At 41.6% G+C, this 18,035-nt stretch overlaps 1 protein-coding gene and 1 long non-coding RNA gene across 2 annotated transcripts in view; both read left to right on the forward strand.

Moving 5' to 3' along the window:
* Positions 1-7,069: 7,069 nt before the first annotated feature.
* Positions 7,070-8,246, forward strand: LOC132095874 (uncharacterized). The gene is made up of 2 exons (XR_009422517.1): positions 7,070-7,337; positions 7,518-8,246. It is a non-coding gene; the product is annotated as an uncharacterized LOC132095874 (long non-coding RNA).
* Positions 8,247-14,709: 6,463 nt separating this feature from the next.
* LOC132096781 (structural maintenance of chromosomes protein 6-like) overlaps positions 14,710-18,035 on the forward strand; it is a 53,744-nt gene continuing 50,418 nt past the window's right edge. Inside the window, exons 1-5 of the mRNA XM_059502383.1 lie at positions 14,710-14,818; positions 16,131-16,265; positions 16,387-16,504; positions 17,190-17,295; positions 17,388-17,524. Of these exons, the coding sequence (XP_059358366.1) occupies positions 16,134-16,265; positions 16,387-16,504; positions 17,190-17,295; positions 17,388-17,524 (493 nt within the window). The 5' untranslated portion in view covers positions 14,710-14,818; positions 16,131-16,133. The remainder of the gene's footprint in view (positions 14,819-16,130; positions 16,266-16,386; positions 16,505-17,189; positions 17,296-17,387; positions 17,525-18,035) is intronic.

An 18,035-nucleotide genomic window follows, 5' to 3' on the forward strand; every position in this document is an offset into this window, starting at 1 on the left:
TTTGGCAGCGAGGGCGGCCGACAGCTTACAGGCCTTGGGTGAGAGGCGCGGCTAATTTCCTCCCAGTGGCGGCATTTTGCGGACACAAAGTGCACCGCAATCGCACTTTCCTGCTGGGGAATGTCAACGCACCCCTAGCTGCCCTGCCATCGAGGGTAGTGAGGACGGAGGAACGAAAAGAGCTGCTTCCGGCCGTAAAAAGGGGCCATTCACAACTACATCACTTCCCCATGCACATCTGGGAAGAAAGGAACCAGAGCAAAACGCGGTTGTGAGCCGCGCTCTACACCGAGAACCAATCGAACAGCCATGAGCACTCAGGGTGGGGCGGTGCATTCACCTCCATCCTGATGCTCACAGCTGCCCGGGCAAGCACGGCTGTCAACTCTGGGTCCAATTCGGCAGTGGCGACAACACCCGAGGGGGGCAGCCCCACCGAATCTTCATCCACAGAGGTCAACAGCCCATCCCCGATGCTGCAATCGACATCTGATCCCCAGCGGCAAACTGAATGACCCATTGGGACTGCCATAAGACAGCCCAGCAAAATCACCCAGCAGCCGCACAGGACAAACACTGAGGCCCAGAAGTGGAAGACAACGATCGTGGCCGTTGTCAAAGAACAGGAAACGACCGCATCCAGAAGGACACGGACGAAACGGCGTCTTTAAAAAGACGCGAATCGTCCGTGATTTGCTCTTTTAGGAAATCTGCTCTCTTAGTTGAAGCGCCCAGGGGAATCGCTGAAAGGGACACAACTGTTTGCGCCGTACCGCCAACCAGAACAGCTGGCAGCCGTCCCTCCTTATCGTGGGCGGACAGCAGCGAGCTCGCCCGTCCCCGGCAACTCGCTCCAGTCCACCGCCTCGAGCGTCCATGGCGGCATCCTCCTCGCCTGCTCGATGGCACCGCGGATTCACCACAGCGGCGAGGGATCTTCAGCAGCGCGACCCTCCTTCTCCCGGGTTTCGGCACCACTGTAAGGAATTCAACCTTTGTAATCGTCGGGAAGAAGGAGGCGGGAACCGGCGGACAATCAAATAACATTTTAATTACAAAAATAAACACAAAACAGCGCATCGGCCCCTCACGGACGACTGATGCGCACAAAATGAAACCAAAACCTAAAATAACGCCCAGGCCTGGTCCTCTCTCGTCCTTCACTGCCGTTGCTCCAGTTTTATATCCTTCCATCTCCTCTGTGGGACTCAAGACCGGTGGTGGGTCGCAGGTGTAGCGGATTTCCCAATCACTCCACCGGCCTCACTCGTGTTCCCATTTCCCTCGGCCCCGCCCCACTCGTCACAGACTCCATATGTCGTTCGACATAACTTGTAGTGACCGACAGATAGGGAACATTATTTTATTTATAACAGATTTATATCCTTAACATTAATTTTGTCACTGACCTTTGAGTAAACTTCACCAGAGGTGCTTCTTGTTGGATGAATAGAGCCACATTTATGACATAATTTCCAGAAAGTAAAAAATTTCAATAACTTGACACCCCTGCTTGAATCCAACACCAATCATGTTCACTTTAATGTTGTAAAAGAAGAGATAAATGCACTGAAGCTTAGGTGTCCCACATCATACTTATCCACTCTATATATTTTGTTGCTATGTTCTTTATATGCATTATATCTTCTTTTTCTTTTTTTTCATAAATGACTTGGGTCTAGGGTCACAAATTAATGAGGGTTTATAGAGGAAAAAATTGCACCAAAATGAACAAAATGTCCTGTCTCGGGGTGTTTGCACTTTGTGGTGAAATCTGTGTGTTTCGCGTCTGCACTGATTAGCTTGTGGGCGTCTCCGTTAATTGTCATCAGCAACAGCTGTCACTCATTACTCATCCACTATATATTGGCTTGTCTCACGTCTTGTGTTTGTGAGATCGTTGTTATTTGTTTAATGTGGTTTCCCTGTCCGTCTGCTTTAGTGTTGTATGCGTTGGATGTCTGTGTTTACCTTTGAACCTCATCCACTCTTCGCACGTTCACTCAGCCACGGACATTTACCTTCGGCTCTATTCCCCGCAGTCCCTGTGCCATCCTCTCCTGCTGTCTACATGCCGTCATCATTCAGATTACTCACCTTCTCTCCGCCACCTTCAGGATTCCTCACCTCCTCACCACCACCACGGAGTGTCGTCGTCTCAGCATCATTGTTTGTTTGTGTATTTATCTTCATCTCATCTCATTAAACTGTTTATCTTGCATCTGCTTCCAGACTCTCCTTATACCCACCGTCACATAACGATCTCACCAACATGGAAGCAGCGAGCACCAATACCCTCACAGACTTCATACACCACAGCGTCAAGAGAATGGATCAACAGCAGGAGAGCATCTTGAACACCGGACGTGCTGTCCAAGCGCTGGTGGCACAGGTGTCCGAGCTCACCCAGCAGATCCATCAACTCACGTCTCCCACTGTGCCCATCGCACCGCCTGCGCCGTCCGTCCCCCGGGAGATTCCCCAGGACCACTCCATCGAGCTCCGCATCCTGGCGGCCGCGTGCCAGTGGAACAAGGCGGCGCAGTGGGATAGATTCCTGCATGGGTTGTCCGACCGTGTTCAGCAGGAGATCTACCTCCTCGAGCTGCCCCCCACTCTCAACGGACTCATTGAACTGGCGTTACGAGTTGACGCACGGATTAATCGCTTGGGCCGCCAACCCAGTCCTTCAAGATCTACCATCTCTCCTGCTAGGGGGCACTTGAGTCGAGAGAACACGGTCGGTTCTGTCGACAACCACGAGCCCATGCAGGTGGGTAGAGCTCGGCTGTCCCGGAGGGAGAGGGAACGGCGGAGGTCCCAAGGACTGTGTTTGTACTGTGGAGGCTCTGCTCATAACACCTACTCATGCCCGGTAAAAGAGCCAGCCCGGTAGTAAATTTGAGGCTACTATCGGGGGGATCTCCGCTGAGAAGTCCTCACCTACATCATCGACCCTCCTTTCGGTGAAACTGCGGTGGAAGAATCTACATCACGAGTGTCACGCCCTTCTGGACTCCGGAGCCGAAGGTAATTTCATTGATTCTTCACTTGCACATCACTTGAACATTCCTGTCCTTCCTGTGTCTCTCCCCATCCATGTCACCGCACTCAACGGCCAGGAACTGCCTCACGTCACGCACCATACAGAACCCATCACACTGATCACGTCTGGAAACCATCAAGAAACCATATCCTTTTTTCTCATGGACTCCCCTGTTGCTCCCATTGTTTTAGGTCACCCCTGGTTGTCCAAACATAATCCACGAGTGGAATGGGGTTCTAACACTGTCACATTGTGGAGTGAAAGATGTCATGAGTCTTGTCTGGTTTCTGCTTGTTCTGTTGTCCCTGTTTCTGTTTTTCAGAAGGAGAACATGGTTTTGCCAAACGTGCCCGTTGAGTATCTGGACCTGAAGGAAGTGTTCAGTAAGTCCCGTGCTGCTTCTCTTCCTCCGCATCGTCCCTACGACTGTGCTATAGACTTAGTGTCAGGTAAGTCTCCGCCTAAGGGCAAGTTATACTCTCTTTCTATTCCTGAGAGGGAGGCCATGGAGAAATACATTTCTGATTCCTTAGCCTCTGGGTTCATCCGTCCTTCCTCTTCTCCAGCGGGGGAGGGGTTCTTTTTTGTGGGTAAGAAGGATGGTTCTCTGCGACCTTGCATTGACTACCGAGAGCTGAACAACATTACTATTAAGAATACTTATCCTTTACCACTCATGTCTTCAGCTTTTGAGAGGTTGCAGGGAGCATCCATATTCACAAAATTGGATTTACGCAATGCTTATCATTTGGTCCGCATCAGGAAGGGGGATGAATGGAAAACCACCTTTAATACCCCTAGAGGGCACTTTGAGTACTTGGTGATGCCGTTCGGGCTCTCCAACTTGCCCGGGGTTTTCCAAGCACTCGTGAATGACGTGTTGAGAGATATGGTAGATCAGTTTATATATGTTTACCTGGATGACATACTGATTTTTTCTTCATCTCTCCAGGAACACGTTCAAACGTCAGACGAGTGCTCCAGAGGTTACTTGAGAATGGGCTTTTTGTCAAGGCGGAGAAATGCGTATTCGTATGCGTATTCGGAGAAATGCGTATTCATTCGTAATTTCAGCCAACTAGCCTCACCTCTGACAGCCTTGACCTCTCCCAGTACTCCGTTCAGGTGGTCGGACCCTGCTGAGACTGCGTTTACTAACCTCAAAAGCCGCTTCATTTCGGCTCCCATCCTTGTGGCCCCTGATCCCACACGGCAGTTCGTGGTGGAGGTCGACGTATCAGAGGTGGGGGTAGGAGCAGTGTTGTCCCAACGTGCTGCTTCGGAAGATAAGGTACATCCTTGCGTGTTTTTCTCACATCGATTATCTCCTGCCGAACATAATTATGACATTGGCAATAGAGAGTTGTTGGCGGTCAAACTAGCATTAGAGGAGTGGCGTCACTGGTTGCAGGGTTCAGGGGTTCCCTTTATTGTTTGGACCGATCATAAGAACTTAGAATACATTAGAACTGCCAAAAGACTCAATTCCAGGCAGGCTCGGTGGGCACTTTTTTTCGGTCGTTTTGAATTTACCCTATCGTACCGCCCGGGTTCCAAAAATGTCAAACCCGATTCTTTGTCACGTCTTTTTGATCCCTCCACCCGTCCCTTTACTCCCAAGTGTATTTTGCCGGAGAGATTAGTAGTCTCAGCACTCGTATGGGAGGTCGAGTCGAAGGTCAAGACGGCCTTAGAAGGGGTAACGCCTCCGTCCGGTTGCCCACCGAACCGTTTATTTGTGCCGGAGGAGTTAAGGTCCGAAGTTGTTCAGTGGGGTCATTGTTCTAATATGGCTTGTCACCCAGGGATAAGTAGAACTAATGGGTTAGTTAGACAATGATTCTGGTGGCCACGTATGGCTCGCGATGTCCGCGATTTTGTTTTGGCTTGCTCAGTTTGTGCCAGTGGTAAGTCATCTAACCGACCTCCTGATGGGCTTCTTCAACCGCTGTCTGTCCCTTCGAGACCCTGGTCACATATCGCTCTTGATTTTGTTACCGCCCTCCCGCCCTCTAATGGCATGACGGTCGTTTTGACCGTAGTGGACCGGTTCTCGAAGGCGGCACATTTCATTCCCTTGCCCAAATTACCGACAGCCAAGGAGACAGCGGTCACTGTTCTAGATCACGTGTTTCGGCTTCATGGCCTCCCGGTAGATGTGGTTTCGGACAGGGGATCTCAGTTTATATCCAAATTTTGGAAAGAGTTTCGCAAATTGTTAGGAGCGTCTGTTAGCTTGTCTTCGGGTTATCATCCCCAAAGCAACGGACAATCTGAGCGAGCCAACCAAGATTTAGAGAGGACATTGCGATGTTTGTACTCCAAGAATCCTTCTTCCTGGAGTCAACAACTCTCTATGGTGGAGTACGCCCACAATTCGTTGCCAGTGTCAGCTACGGGCCTCTCTCCGTTTCAGTGTAGCGTAGGGTACCAGCCACCAGCGTTTCCCAGTCTGGAATCTGAAGTCGCAGTCCCCTCCGCTCACGCGTTTGTCCAGAGGTGTCACCACACCTGGACCAGAGCCCGCGAGACTCTGCTCCGGGTGAGGGAGCGCACTAAGGACAAAGCCGATCGTCACCGGTCAAAGCCTACCGTCTACGTCGTGGGTCAAAAAGTGTGGCTTAGTACCAGTAACATTCCTCTGCGATCCATTTCTAATAAATTAGCTCCCAAATTTATCGGCCTGTTCACTATCACCAAGATCATTAGTCCGGTGACAGTCTGCCTCAAACTACCTCCGGCATACAGGAGGATACACCCCGCCTTTCATGTGTCCAAAATGAAACCCGTGTTTTATGCACATATTAATCCGCCTACTCCACCGCCGCGTCTTGTAGATGGGGAACCGACATATTCGGTTAATCGTATTCTGGAGTCTAGACGGAGGGGACGAGGATTCCAGTATCTGGTGGACTGGGAAGGTTACGGTCCGGAGGAGAGGAGTTGGGTACCTGCTAGGGACATATTGGATCACTCCCTTATTGATGACTACAATCAGCAGGTAGGCCCTTCTGGGAATTCCAGGAGGAGTTCTTAGAGGGGGGGGTACTGTCACGGTTGGTAAACCGTGATCTCGGGGTGTTTGCACTTTATGGTGAAATCTGTGTTTTTCGCGTCTGCACTGATTAGCTTGTGGGCGTCTCCGTTAATTGTCATCAGCAACAGCTGTCACTCATTACTCATCCACTATATATTGGCTTGTCTCACGTCTTGTGTTTGTGAGATCGTTGTTATTTGTTTAATGTGGTTTCCCTGTCCATCTGCTTTAGTGTTGTATGCGTTGGATGCCTGTGTTTACCTTTGAACCTCATCCACTCTTCGCACGTTCACTCAGCCATGGACATTTACCTTCGGCTCTATTCCCGCAGTTCCTGTGCCATCCTCTCCTGCTGTCTACACGCCGTCATCATTCGGATTACTCACCTTCTCTCCGCCACCTTCAGGATTCCTCACCTCCTCACCACCACCACGGAGTGTCGTCGTCTCAGCATCATTGTTTGTTTGTTTATTTATCTTCATCTCATCTCATTAAACTGTTAATCTCGCATCTGCTTCCAGACTCTCCTTATACCCTCCGTCACATGTCCTCCAAATTCAAGATAAGGGGCAAAACAAAAAGTAAATAAATAAATAAACAATTCATCAAAATAATGTCTATTACAGCTGTTGTGAATTAAGTGAAATGTGAAAATTAATGAAAAGTGTTGATGTTGATAAAATTGTAATAGTATTTAGACTTATTGAAGTTCCCCAACAAAGACAGGCTATCTTTAATAAAGGTGTTATTAAAATTACCATTGTTATTCCTTTGTGTTTGAATGTGTTGTAACAGATTTCATTATTGGGGTCCGACTAATCATGACTTCATTCATATTATAGACGGTGAATAGTAAGTTGTTTTAATGAACATTGCATTTTACAGTTAACAGTTAATTAAGACAGAAGTATAGCTAGAAAGGGAGAGCAATGCCTATTCAGCAGTTAAGATTTTTTTAAATAAACATTTACTGACATTCTATAGGCTTAATTATATAAGTTTTTAATTAAAGGGGGGGTGAAATGCTCATTTTCACTCAATCTCCTGTTAATCTTGAGTACCTATAGAGTAGTACTGCATCCTTCATATCTCCAAAAAGTCTTTAGTTTTATTATATTTATAAGAGAAAAATAGTCTGCAGATTTTTTTCGGAAAAACACGAGCGTCTGGAGGCGTGACGTGTGGGCGGAGCTAAAGAATCACGAGCGCGAGTAGGCTTTTGCGTTGAGAGCGTTTGGAAGTTGTGACATTACCGTGAGGAAAAAAAAAACATCATCCAAAACAAACTATGGCTAACAGTCAGATTCAGCCGTTTATTTATGATCCAGAATCAGATCACGAGGCTGAAACTGAACGAGAGCAGCAGCAGCAATGACTACAGCAGGACGTCTCTATGTGGTATGTATTGAAACTGTACGTTATATATTTGCTTAGCGGTTTTGGAAAATGACTAAGTTCCACTTTGTCGTCTTTTTTTTTCTTTAAAGGTGTACAAGGTTTACTTGATGTGCTTACGCGCCGATAGCTAAGTTAACAACACAGAGATATTTGAAGCAGTTTTAATGTTACTCACCGCCTGCGGTTCCAACACACGATCGTGACCCTTTTTCGTTGGGATTGCATCATCCTTAAATAAACGATATGCAAATCCGGCGTCAAACTGGGCCTTGTTTGTAAAACAAGCATCTTCGAAATGCAGGGAACAAACAAAAACACTTGCACAACTCCGTCGACGCTCTGTAAAAATAAACTCCGTCCACTGGTCCCTTAATTTTTTTTTTTTTTTTTGGTAATCTGTGCAGGGTTGTCTTGCCCTCGCAACCAAAAACACACTTCTTTTGTGACATTTCGCGACGCTCTCGCTCTGATCAGTGAATGTCTCTGCTCCGTTCTGCTCTACGGGAGAGCGCGCTCTTCCGGCAGAAGTGCCCTTAGGACCCATATAAGGAAATTCCGCTCCATCTAACGTCACACAGACCCATACTCGAAAAAAACTTTCCGAAACTTGTGACAAACCGGAAGGAGTATTTTTGGAACAAAAATACTCCTTCAAACGTACAACTTAATTTTTGAAAATTTGTCCATGTTTAGCATGGGAATCCAACTCTTTAACAGTGTAAAAAACTCAGTATACATGAAATAGCATTTCACCCCCCCTTTAAACATTTAGCAGTTGTTTTTATCCAAAGAAAGTTACATTTAGCAATATACAACATATACCAAACCATTTGTGTATTTATTTGTTGGGACAGAACAGAGGTGATAGTTGGCATGACATTTACTGCGTCACCCAACCAAAATCCCTTTCAAGGAAAATCTGTTCACTCGTGGCCATATTTGGAACATCTCCGGGCAGCTATTTCAGGCATCCAAGACCAAGTCCCATCTAAATGATTGGGGGAATCCTGAAATTGCTCACTGAAAGTGCTCACTGAACCGTTAAATGACGGTCGCCATGATTTTGCCAGTACCCAGATGTCCTAATTCTTCCTTCCGGATTCTGAAGTGTGCATCCAAACTTTACTATCCTATGAGGCCACTCGAGAGGATTTATGAATGGCAGTAAAGCTATGCAATTGACACTGATATGTCATGTGTCAGTAACATCATAGTGGATGTAGTATCACAGATTGTCTTACTATTGGGAGATAAAAGGTTCCCTTTAAGACAAGTCATGTCACGCATCTCGTCATGCAAGTCCCCTTTCTTGGGGAAATATAAAATTTTCCAAAACTGTTCTCCAAACTCAAGAATAAATTTCATATTTGAAATCACCAATCAAATCTAAAGAACTGTCTCATAAATGTTGTTCTTTTGCTCAAATAGTGTTAGACTATTTATTATACTATTTATTTTATTTAGACTATTCATTTATTATGTTATAAAGACATCGATTTCAGGCATCCGAGACCAAGTTATGGATGGGCGTATCAATCCTGAAGTATCAATACTCAAATTAAAAATACAGATACTAAGTTGTTTTATTTATCAATGATTTTGTTTATTTAACTAAATTAATAATGCGTGCAATATGCATTGAATTCGACAAATAACCCATGTTAGGGAATAATTGTGTAGGACAAAACTATTTTCCTGCTCATCTAAACACACGCAAATGCTTCAAGTCAGTTAATCAATCACAGAGAGCATTCACTCACTTCTGACATTGCTTTCAGAGCTGCGTTTCCCAAAAGTATCATAAGAAACCATTAATGGTTTTGAGGAAAGGCAGCCCAGAACAATGCTTATGAGAGGACAGAAAAAAAACAGTTATTTCACAATAAATAAACTGAATAGCCAACATAGTTTATGTCATACTACATTAGAACTCCATAAAGAATATATATTAAAAAATATATATTATATTTTTTACATATTTTAAAAAAATGTAATCGATATCTGGCAACCAACCAATGAGAACACAGAATGCTGATGCAATGGACTCACCGGCAGACCTCAAGTGGTGAAACTAGGCCAGTTCACCTCTAACTCCATCAACCTGAACGTAGAAACCCACAAGGCTGTGTCCTGAGTCCCCTGCTCTACTCTCTCTACACACATGACTGCGTGTCTTCCCACAGCTCCACATCTATTATCAAATTTGCTGATGATACTGTGGTTCTGGGCCTCATTCACAACAATAATGAGACTGCATACTTGGATGAGGTTGAGAAACTAACATCATGGTGCCAGGACAACTGTCTCTCTCTGAATGTGAGTAAAACTAAAGAGCTGATTGTGGACTTCAGTAAGAGACAGCAGCAGCCCTATACGCCACTTATGATCAGCGGGACCCAGCTGAGCAGCTTCAAGTACCTTACTTGGACTACTCACATTCAAACACAGGTTAATAAAGCCAGGCAAAGACTGTACCATCTGCGACAGCTGAGGAAATTCAGGGTCTCACCAGCAATCCTGAAAACTTTCTATTCAGGGACCATAGAGAGTGTAATGACTCAGTGTATTTCAGTGTGGGAACAGCTCCAGTCAACAGCAAAGCCCTGCAGAGAGTCGTGCGCTTAGCTGAGCGCATCTCTGGGTCTGCTCTCCCCTCTCTGCAGGACATCTACCTCAAACGCTGCAAAAGCAGAGCTGTTAAAATAATCAAGGACTCCACCCACCCCAGTAACCATCTTTTTACTTTGCTGCCATCTGGTAAGCGTTTCCATAGCCTGATGGCAAAAACCAAGAGACTTAGGAGGAGATTTCTCCCTCTTAACATCTACATGTCTCAACTTAATATTCATTCTATCAGTAAGATATTCATCATTCTCTACCTCACATTGACATACTGAAAGTGTCAACCTGTTTGCACATTTGCCACTTGTACATTCCTGTGTATCTTAATATTTAAGACTACAGTATAATGCACATATGCATGTTGCCTCTTGTACATCCCTGGGTATCTTAATATTTTAGACTATAGTGTACTTTCATGCACATTATTTTCCATTCTATATTTAATTCTACAGTATTCATATTTTTTATATTTTATTCTTACATTTTTATTGTTGACTTTTATTCAATTCTTTTATAGCTACATTTATGTATATTTTTATTTCATGTGTTGTATTCTTTAATAATTGCACTGTCCATGGAGCGAAAAAAAAAAGCTTTTCTCGTTCCGTTCACCTTAATCCCTGTGGAAATAAATTACTGTAGTACATATTTCATAAAACCTGCTTTTGGCAACTGAATAATTTGAGGACAGCGACTTTTTGTTATGTAAATAGGCTTTGTTACATCTCAGTTTTTATTAATATAAAGCAAAGAGCTTCAGCAGAGTGGTCGCAGTTTGTTTGTGTGTTTTTGAGAAAATATGTGTTAAAGGGACCCGGACGCGTTTTATAACCTGTATCCCAAAGAACCCGATGCAGTACATCGTCCGTGTCACACGTGGGCAGTAAACACAGTAGAATACATGGGGTAAAATTCTGCTCACACAGATATGCATCTTTCTACATTATATATTTAATGACTCAAAAATAAATAATGTGTGTACAATAATATATATATATATATATATATATATATATATATATATATATATATATATATATATATATATATATATTAACTATTTAAACTCCTGTTTTTTGTAGAGATGATTGCAAAGATGATTGCAATGCTGTGTTCAATTTATGAATTTAACAGGGACACACTTATTCTGTGGAGCATCGTCATGTGGTTGAAGTCTGATTCGCTGTTAAGCCTCTGTGGATGCTTTCGTGTCTTTAAGTAGAAAAGGTTGTGTTCTGTTTAGTGAGTTCTGTTTAGTAATTTATATCATATTAATTGCGCTTCCATTTTTGAAATATCGATACTGCAGCCTACATCAGCCAAACATGCATAATTGTTTGGAAAGGCTGAAAAAGCTTGTAGTAACCTACAGTCAGGACAGTTGGACTTGTTGACACAGACTGCAGCTTTTTGGTGTTGCCATGAAGTGAGGACACAAAGGCAATTTTCTCCTTTTGTGATGATCTAACCAATGAGTGAAATAATCACTCAATAAATCTAAGTATTTCACTGTTTACTGAGTGAAAATGATTGCAATGTAAACCTCATAGAATATTTTATGGCACTTTATTATCAATCAAACTGTAATTTCGTCTAATGAAGCTAAACTGTGAAAATATGACTTAATTGTTTGTGGTGGAAACACTCACACATTTGACCATAACAAGCTGATTTTAGACTCAACTTGGCTCTGTGTTTGCCATGTATCAGATATGTTTAGTCATGAGAGAATTCTAATATAATTAAATGATGGACACTGATTACATCAGGAAGTCCAAAAATTATCTCATTATGTCTATCCTCTGAATGAGAGAGATGCAAAGTATGACTTCTGAGATCAGCTGGCATATAGTAACCTAGGCTAATGTCTCTATCACATGATATGCACCAGGACTTCAACACAATCAGTCTATATGCCCTCTTATTTAAATTTATGTGGCACCCACATAATAATATGTCTTGCCAGGAAAGTCGTGGCCTAATGGTTAGAGAGTCGGACTTGCAATTGAAAGGTTGTGAGTTCGAGTCTCGGGCCGGCAGGAATTGTAGGTGGGGGGAGTGCATGTACAGTGCTCCCTCTACCCTCAATACCAAGATTTAGGTGCCCTTGAGCAAGGCATTGAACCCCCAACTGCTCCCCGGGCGCCGCAGCATAAATGGCTGCCCACTGCTCTGGGTGTGTGTTCACAGTGTGTGTGTGTGTGTGTGTGTGTGTGTGTGTGTGTGTGTGTGTGTGTGTGTTCACTGCTCTGTGTGTGTGCACTTTGGATGGATTAAATGCAGAGCACAAATTCTGAGTATGGGTCACCATACTTGGCTGAATGTCACGTCACTTTCACTTTCACTTTCAGTTGTATTGATTGACTGTGCTGCTGTCATCAGTTACTCATCCTCGTGTTGTTCCAAACCTATATGATGTCTTTCGTGGAACACAAAAGGGGAATGTTGATGCTGGTCTTTTCCATATAATGAATAACAACTTAAATTGCATTCTCTTTCACACACAAAGCTATTGTTTGTACTTGGAATACACTCCATGATTCATATAGACTAGTGTAATGAAACTTTTATTGTGTTTTTACCTTTTTGGAGCTTGACAACCCCTTGTCAGCATTCACTTTCCTTGAATGGAAAAGAGCAGGGTGAACATTCTGTCTGATGCCACCTTCATGTGCTATCAGAACTAGTAAAAATTTATTATCAAAAAGATCATTTTGTCAACAAGCTGACTATCTCAGCACAGCTAATCTATACCATAATGTGGTAATTTTTTTGTGGTTGCATTTATATTTTATTAAAAAGCCTCTGGATGTTGACTAAATATTTTCTATGGTCTTCTATAAGATTTCTCCAAGAAATAGGTAAGACTGAACCTGTCATCCTCCATGATTCATATCTTTCTGACAGCAAAGTGCTTGAATGCATCAAACTCATAATTGTGACATAAGTGGGAAGTACGATTTTTATTTCATTAGCATATAAAGGCAGCTTGTGTTCCACTGAAGAAATAAAGTAATGAGGCTGAGTTACTCATAATAGATTTTTAATTTTAAGGTAAACTATCCATTTAAGAATTTAGATTGGTGATGTAAATGTGAATAGCTTTTCACACAAATCAAGAACATTTGTGCAGTAAGCTCCATGTGTGTTAGTGCGTGTACTCAGAGCTCATACCAAATCTTTTACTAAATGATTTAGAACGTATCCATGCATAGGCTATATATTTAAATACAATTTAATGAAAATCTGAATTATTTAAAGTTATAACTGGGCCCTTTTGATGGTTATTTTAAGTATTACATTATGTATGGGTTTAGTAGATGATTTCAATATGCAAATGAATAAAAATAGCCGTATATCGTACACATGAACAAATTTGTGAAAAGTAGGTAGAATTTAATTTTTTATTAAATTGATTTCTTTTATTATTATTAACACTGATCTATGATAGATAATATATATCCAATGCTGAATTGAAAAATGTGTTTATTTGCATGGTTCACACACTTTTTTGAATTTCTGTTCTTTATGACACTCATTTGTGATTTAATTAATGGATTAGGATGTTTATGAAAATGCATTTTGAATATATATTCATTTTTTAACCCATAGGCATAATAAATGTTTCACCCTCCTACCTTACTGTGGATTAAATGACTTGTTGTATGCTGTAGGAAAGCATATTTCTGGATTATGTGAATTTGGGAATATGGAAACAGTAGGGAAAGTTTTCACTTAATGTAGGAAGTGTAATTCAGGAAGAAAAGCACTTTTTTAGTTAAAGTGTTTTCTGTTACTTATTTGTTTTGACACTGAGGTAGTTCTTCAGTTCTTGTCTATAAGAAGATCAAGTTAAGAGGTTTAGTTCAAACTTTGACCTGTGGAGGCAGTAATACGCCCAGTATCATCTACACTGCCGGAAAGATAGAAGAAGAAGACAGTAAGAGCACCACCAGAGCCTGTCTACGGAGAGCCTTCCAACTCCCTATTAAGTCCTATTGTACCGAATTTTGGTTGCAGTACCACCAAAGTTCCACTGGGGGCGATCGCCATGAGTGCAAAATGAATGGGAGTCTATGGGGCTAGACGGCTAAATTTGTCCCTTTCACTCGATTGCCGTTGAGAAATCTCAGAGTTGATTGTAGGTTTTGCAAGTTCATGATGGGTTATAGGTCGAAAGTTGAATGAACGAGTACTTATATGTCCTTTCGATTTCTTACAGGTTGAGTTGTTGTTGCCCATAACACGTTAGCATCCTGCTAATGAATGTGAATGTGTATGACGTCATTGACATTTTAAAAGACTTTTTAAAGCAAATAAGTGACTCTTAAAAAAATCTAACACTCAGCAATGTGTAATTTCTTTGCATCTCCTTTCGAATACAACATTAAAATTACTCGACAAACTATATCTTGAGAAAAGTTGATTTTGAAGGGTATACGTTGCTATGTCAACATACCTAGTATACCATTGACCTCCATTCATTCTGCACTCGTCCTGTGAGCGCCCTCATATGGAATCAGAGTGGAACTGCAACCAGTTCAGAAGCCGGGAGTGTAGTGAGAGTGAAACTTCTCGCCATATAAGACATTCTCTGGCACCACCTACCCAGAGTTATCTGATTGGTTGAGACATCCCGGAAGTGGACTCACGCGATCGCGCTCTGCGAGCAGTCTTGGGTCAAAGCGCGCGAGGATCCTCAGGAGTGTTCACTGGTTTGTTTCGTCTGTTTCACACACTTGACATAAAACTAAACACAAAACACCATAATCACTTGCATATAGCTTCCTTTTGTCTGTTTTACATGTCAGCAATGGTTTTAAGGAACTAATGTTCCTTAATCAGTTTTTGAAGTCTGTCGCCTGTCTGCTAACATTTTAGCAGAAGCGAATTTCAACGTGACAGTAATGTGTATAAAACCTATCCTATGTAAGTTACGTTAATGTTGTAACTTTCCAGTATCTTACAGTAAATTTGCTGTTAAAGTTTCCAAAGTCGCCTCAAGCGATGTGTGGAGTGGATTCGTTTTCACGTTTTGATTTAAGTTGTTTTGATTTAACGTTAAGTTTCATTTTGCGCTCAAATTGTAAGTAGCCTATAATAAACTAACTATTAATGTTGAATTGTGTTACTGAATATCTGATATTTAGTAATACGTCGTATGGAGCGATTTTCTGTGAGAACAGCCGTGATTGCAACAGTTATGTCGCCTTTCCTTTAGTGTTTTTGTCTTGGTTTCTGTGATCCTGATCAGTTTTGTGAGGTCTGTGTGAAAAGGATAACTCAATGTCAGATCAAAACCAGAACATGCCAGTCTGTGTTATGCATTATCAGATTTCTTTTTTGTTAAGTAACTGCATTAAATATGTATGGTTTCTTCTTATACTATTTTATCAGCAAATTTGCATTATGATCAGAACCACTGTTGATTTGTCTGTTTTCTTAAAAGATGGATCCAATCTACATGCTCTGACTTTCTGACTTGACATTCTTATAATAAAACTCAAGCCACAAGAAAAACAAAACGGCAAATTAAAAACAACCTAAATGCAATCCACCTTTGTGACAACTAAAAGGAAATGACAACATTTTATATCACAATTCAAATGTTTTTCTTGCAATTCATCTTTTTTTTCTTTCTGTAGAACTGCAAGATATAAACTCAGAATTGCCTAGTTAAAAAGTCGCAATTTCCTTTTTCTTCTCTGGCTGAACGAGCAGATGAGAAAAAAGCCGGAGATATACCTCACAATTCTCTTTCTTTTTTCAGAATTGCAAGATACAAAGTCTTACATTTTTGAGAATTTGTACCATTTGTACTTTTCTGATCTAATACAGAAGAGTGGTTACATTCATCTAATAAGATTTGGTGTTAATTATTTTCGAGCTAAAACTAGAGACTTTACAAGGAAAGACAAGGAAAACATACAAATGTACAAAAACAACAAGTGGGAATTATCTCATATTAAGTGACATGGCAGTGTAATGACAATAAAGGATATAAATGACTGTGTTTGATGTTTGTAGGAGATGTCGAAGAGAAAGAGCAGTAATTCAGGGCAGACACCTGATAAGAGAAGCCGGTTGTCTCAACCCGAGCTCTCTGAAGAGGATGAAACGGCCTACTTCAGTTCAGGAGACGGCTTGAACACATCAGAGAGTGTAAGACTTGCACAGCACAGTACAACGGTCTCGACTGCTCATTTTTGCTTTTACCTTATGCACTTTCTCCATAGACTTGCTAGTAACGTCCCCATACGCATCCATGTATGTGTGTTTTCAGGTCACAGGTGAAGTGGGCATCATAGAGAGTATCTCTCTAAGGAACTTCATGTGTCACTCGATGCTTGGTCCCTTTGCGTTTGGTCCAAACGTCAACTTTGTCGTTGGAAACAATGGAAGTAAGTTCTCCTCCATATTTATTTTTTTTAGTTGTGTGAAAATAGAATTTCCTGTGCAGTGTAAATTTATGTCATGGCAATGTTTTATCTCAGTTGTGAAGTTTTAGTAACTGTTTTAGATTCGAAATCCAGACTACTTGTTTGCATCAGTCTGACGATTCATCCATTGAATGAACTCAGTGTACCCATTTGAAGTTGAAAATAAAGAATAAGTCATGTTATTCACTCTTTTTTTTAGCTTTACATTTAGCCATGATAGTTTCTTCATCTGATTTATTAAGTGAACATCACTTGACTTGTCCAATAGAAGATCAAAGGCTTTGCGTAGTGCTAACATAAATGTGTGGCATAATGCAATAATCAAAGATTGAAAGCATTATTCAAAGACTTAAGGAATAGTTCACCCAAAAATGAAAATTCTGTCAATAATTTCTCACCCACAAAACCCATAAAACCTTCGTTCATCTTCAGAACGCAAATTAAGATATTTTTGATGAGAAATCCAAGAGATTTCTGAACCTGCATAGATAGCAATGCAACTGATATGTTCTCAGACCCGAAACATATAAGGACATTATTAAAACAGTCCATGTGGCATCAGTGGTTCAACCACAGTTTTAGGAAGCTACAAGAATACTTTTTGTGCACAAAGAAAACAAAATGAACAGCTTTATTTGTGTTTTAGGTGGAAAAAGTGCCGTGCTGACAGCTTTGATAGTAGCCCTGGGCGGTAAGGCTCTCACCACGAACAGAGGCTCCTCACTCAAAGGATTTGTGAAGGAAGGAGAGAGGTATAACGCGCCTATCTGGATTTGCGTGTAGTCATAGTCTATTTATAGTCTCTCATACTGCTATTGTTACTTATTCCTACTACTATGTTTAGTTCTGCAGATGTGTCCATCACTCTGAGGAACAGGGGTCGTGATGCGTATAAGCCAGAAGTGTTTGGCCAGTCCATCATCGTAGATCTTCGTATCTCCAGCGAGGGAATACGGACATATAAACTTAGAAGTAAAACAGGTATACTTACAAATACAGAACCATTTCACCTTTGGGTACTCACTTACTTTGGGTAGTTTATGATTTACTATCCTCATGATGAATCCGTGTATCATTCGTTCACTAATTTTTTTATTTAATATTTAAAGTAGAAAAAAATCATTTTATTTTAATTTTTTCTTTCGAAGAAACAAAAAACAAGAATTCAGCTTAATATTTAGTTTTTAAGTTCAGGGGTAGAAAAATGAATAAACAGCTTGAATATTTGAGTTCTACTAGGGCTGTCCCTTTTCGTTCGAAAATCGATTGCACAATCGATCGGAGCAACCAAAAAAAGTTTCGAAAATGAAAATAGGGAATCGATTTTAACCAAATATGTACATTATTAATTTAAAAAGAATTAAACAAATTATAGATGTAAGGAAAATCACAAACAAGCAGAAAAAGAAAATAAAGAATTCCAAAAGTGCTGTAGGCGTTGCGAAAGCTAGACAGAAAATACCCAGCAATTTTACGTGCCTATAGGTCATGG

This window comes from Carassius carassius, chromosome 20, assembly GCF_963082965.1.
Source record: "Carassius carassius chromosome 20, fCarCar2.1, whole genome shotgun sequence".
In the NCBI taxonomy this organism is placed as follows: Eukaryota; Metazoa; Chordata; class Actinopteri; order Cypriniformes; family Cyprinidae; genus Carassius; species Carassius carassius.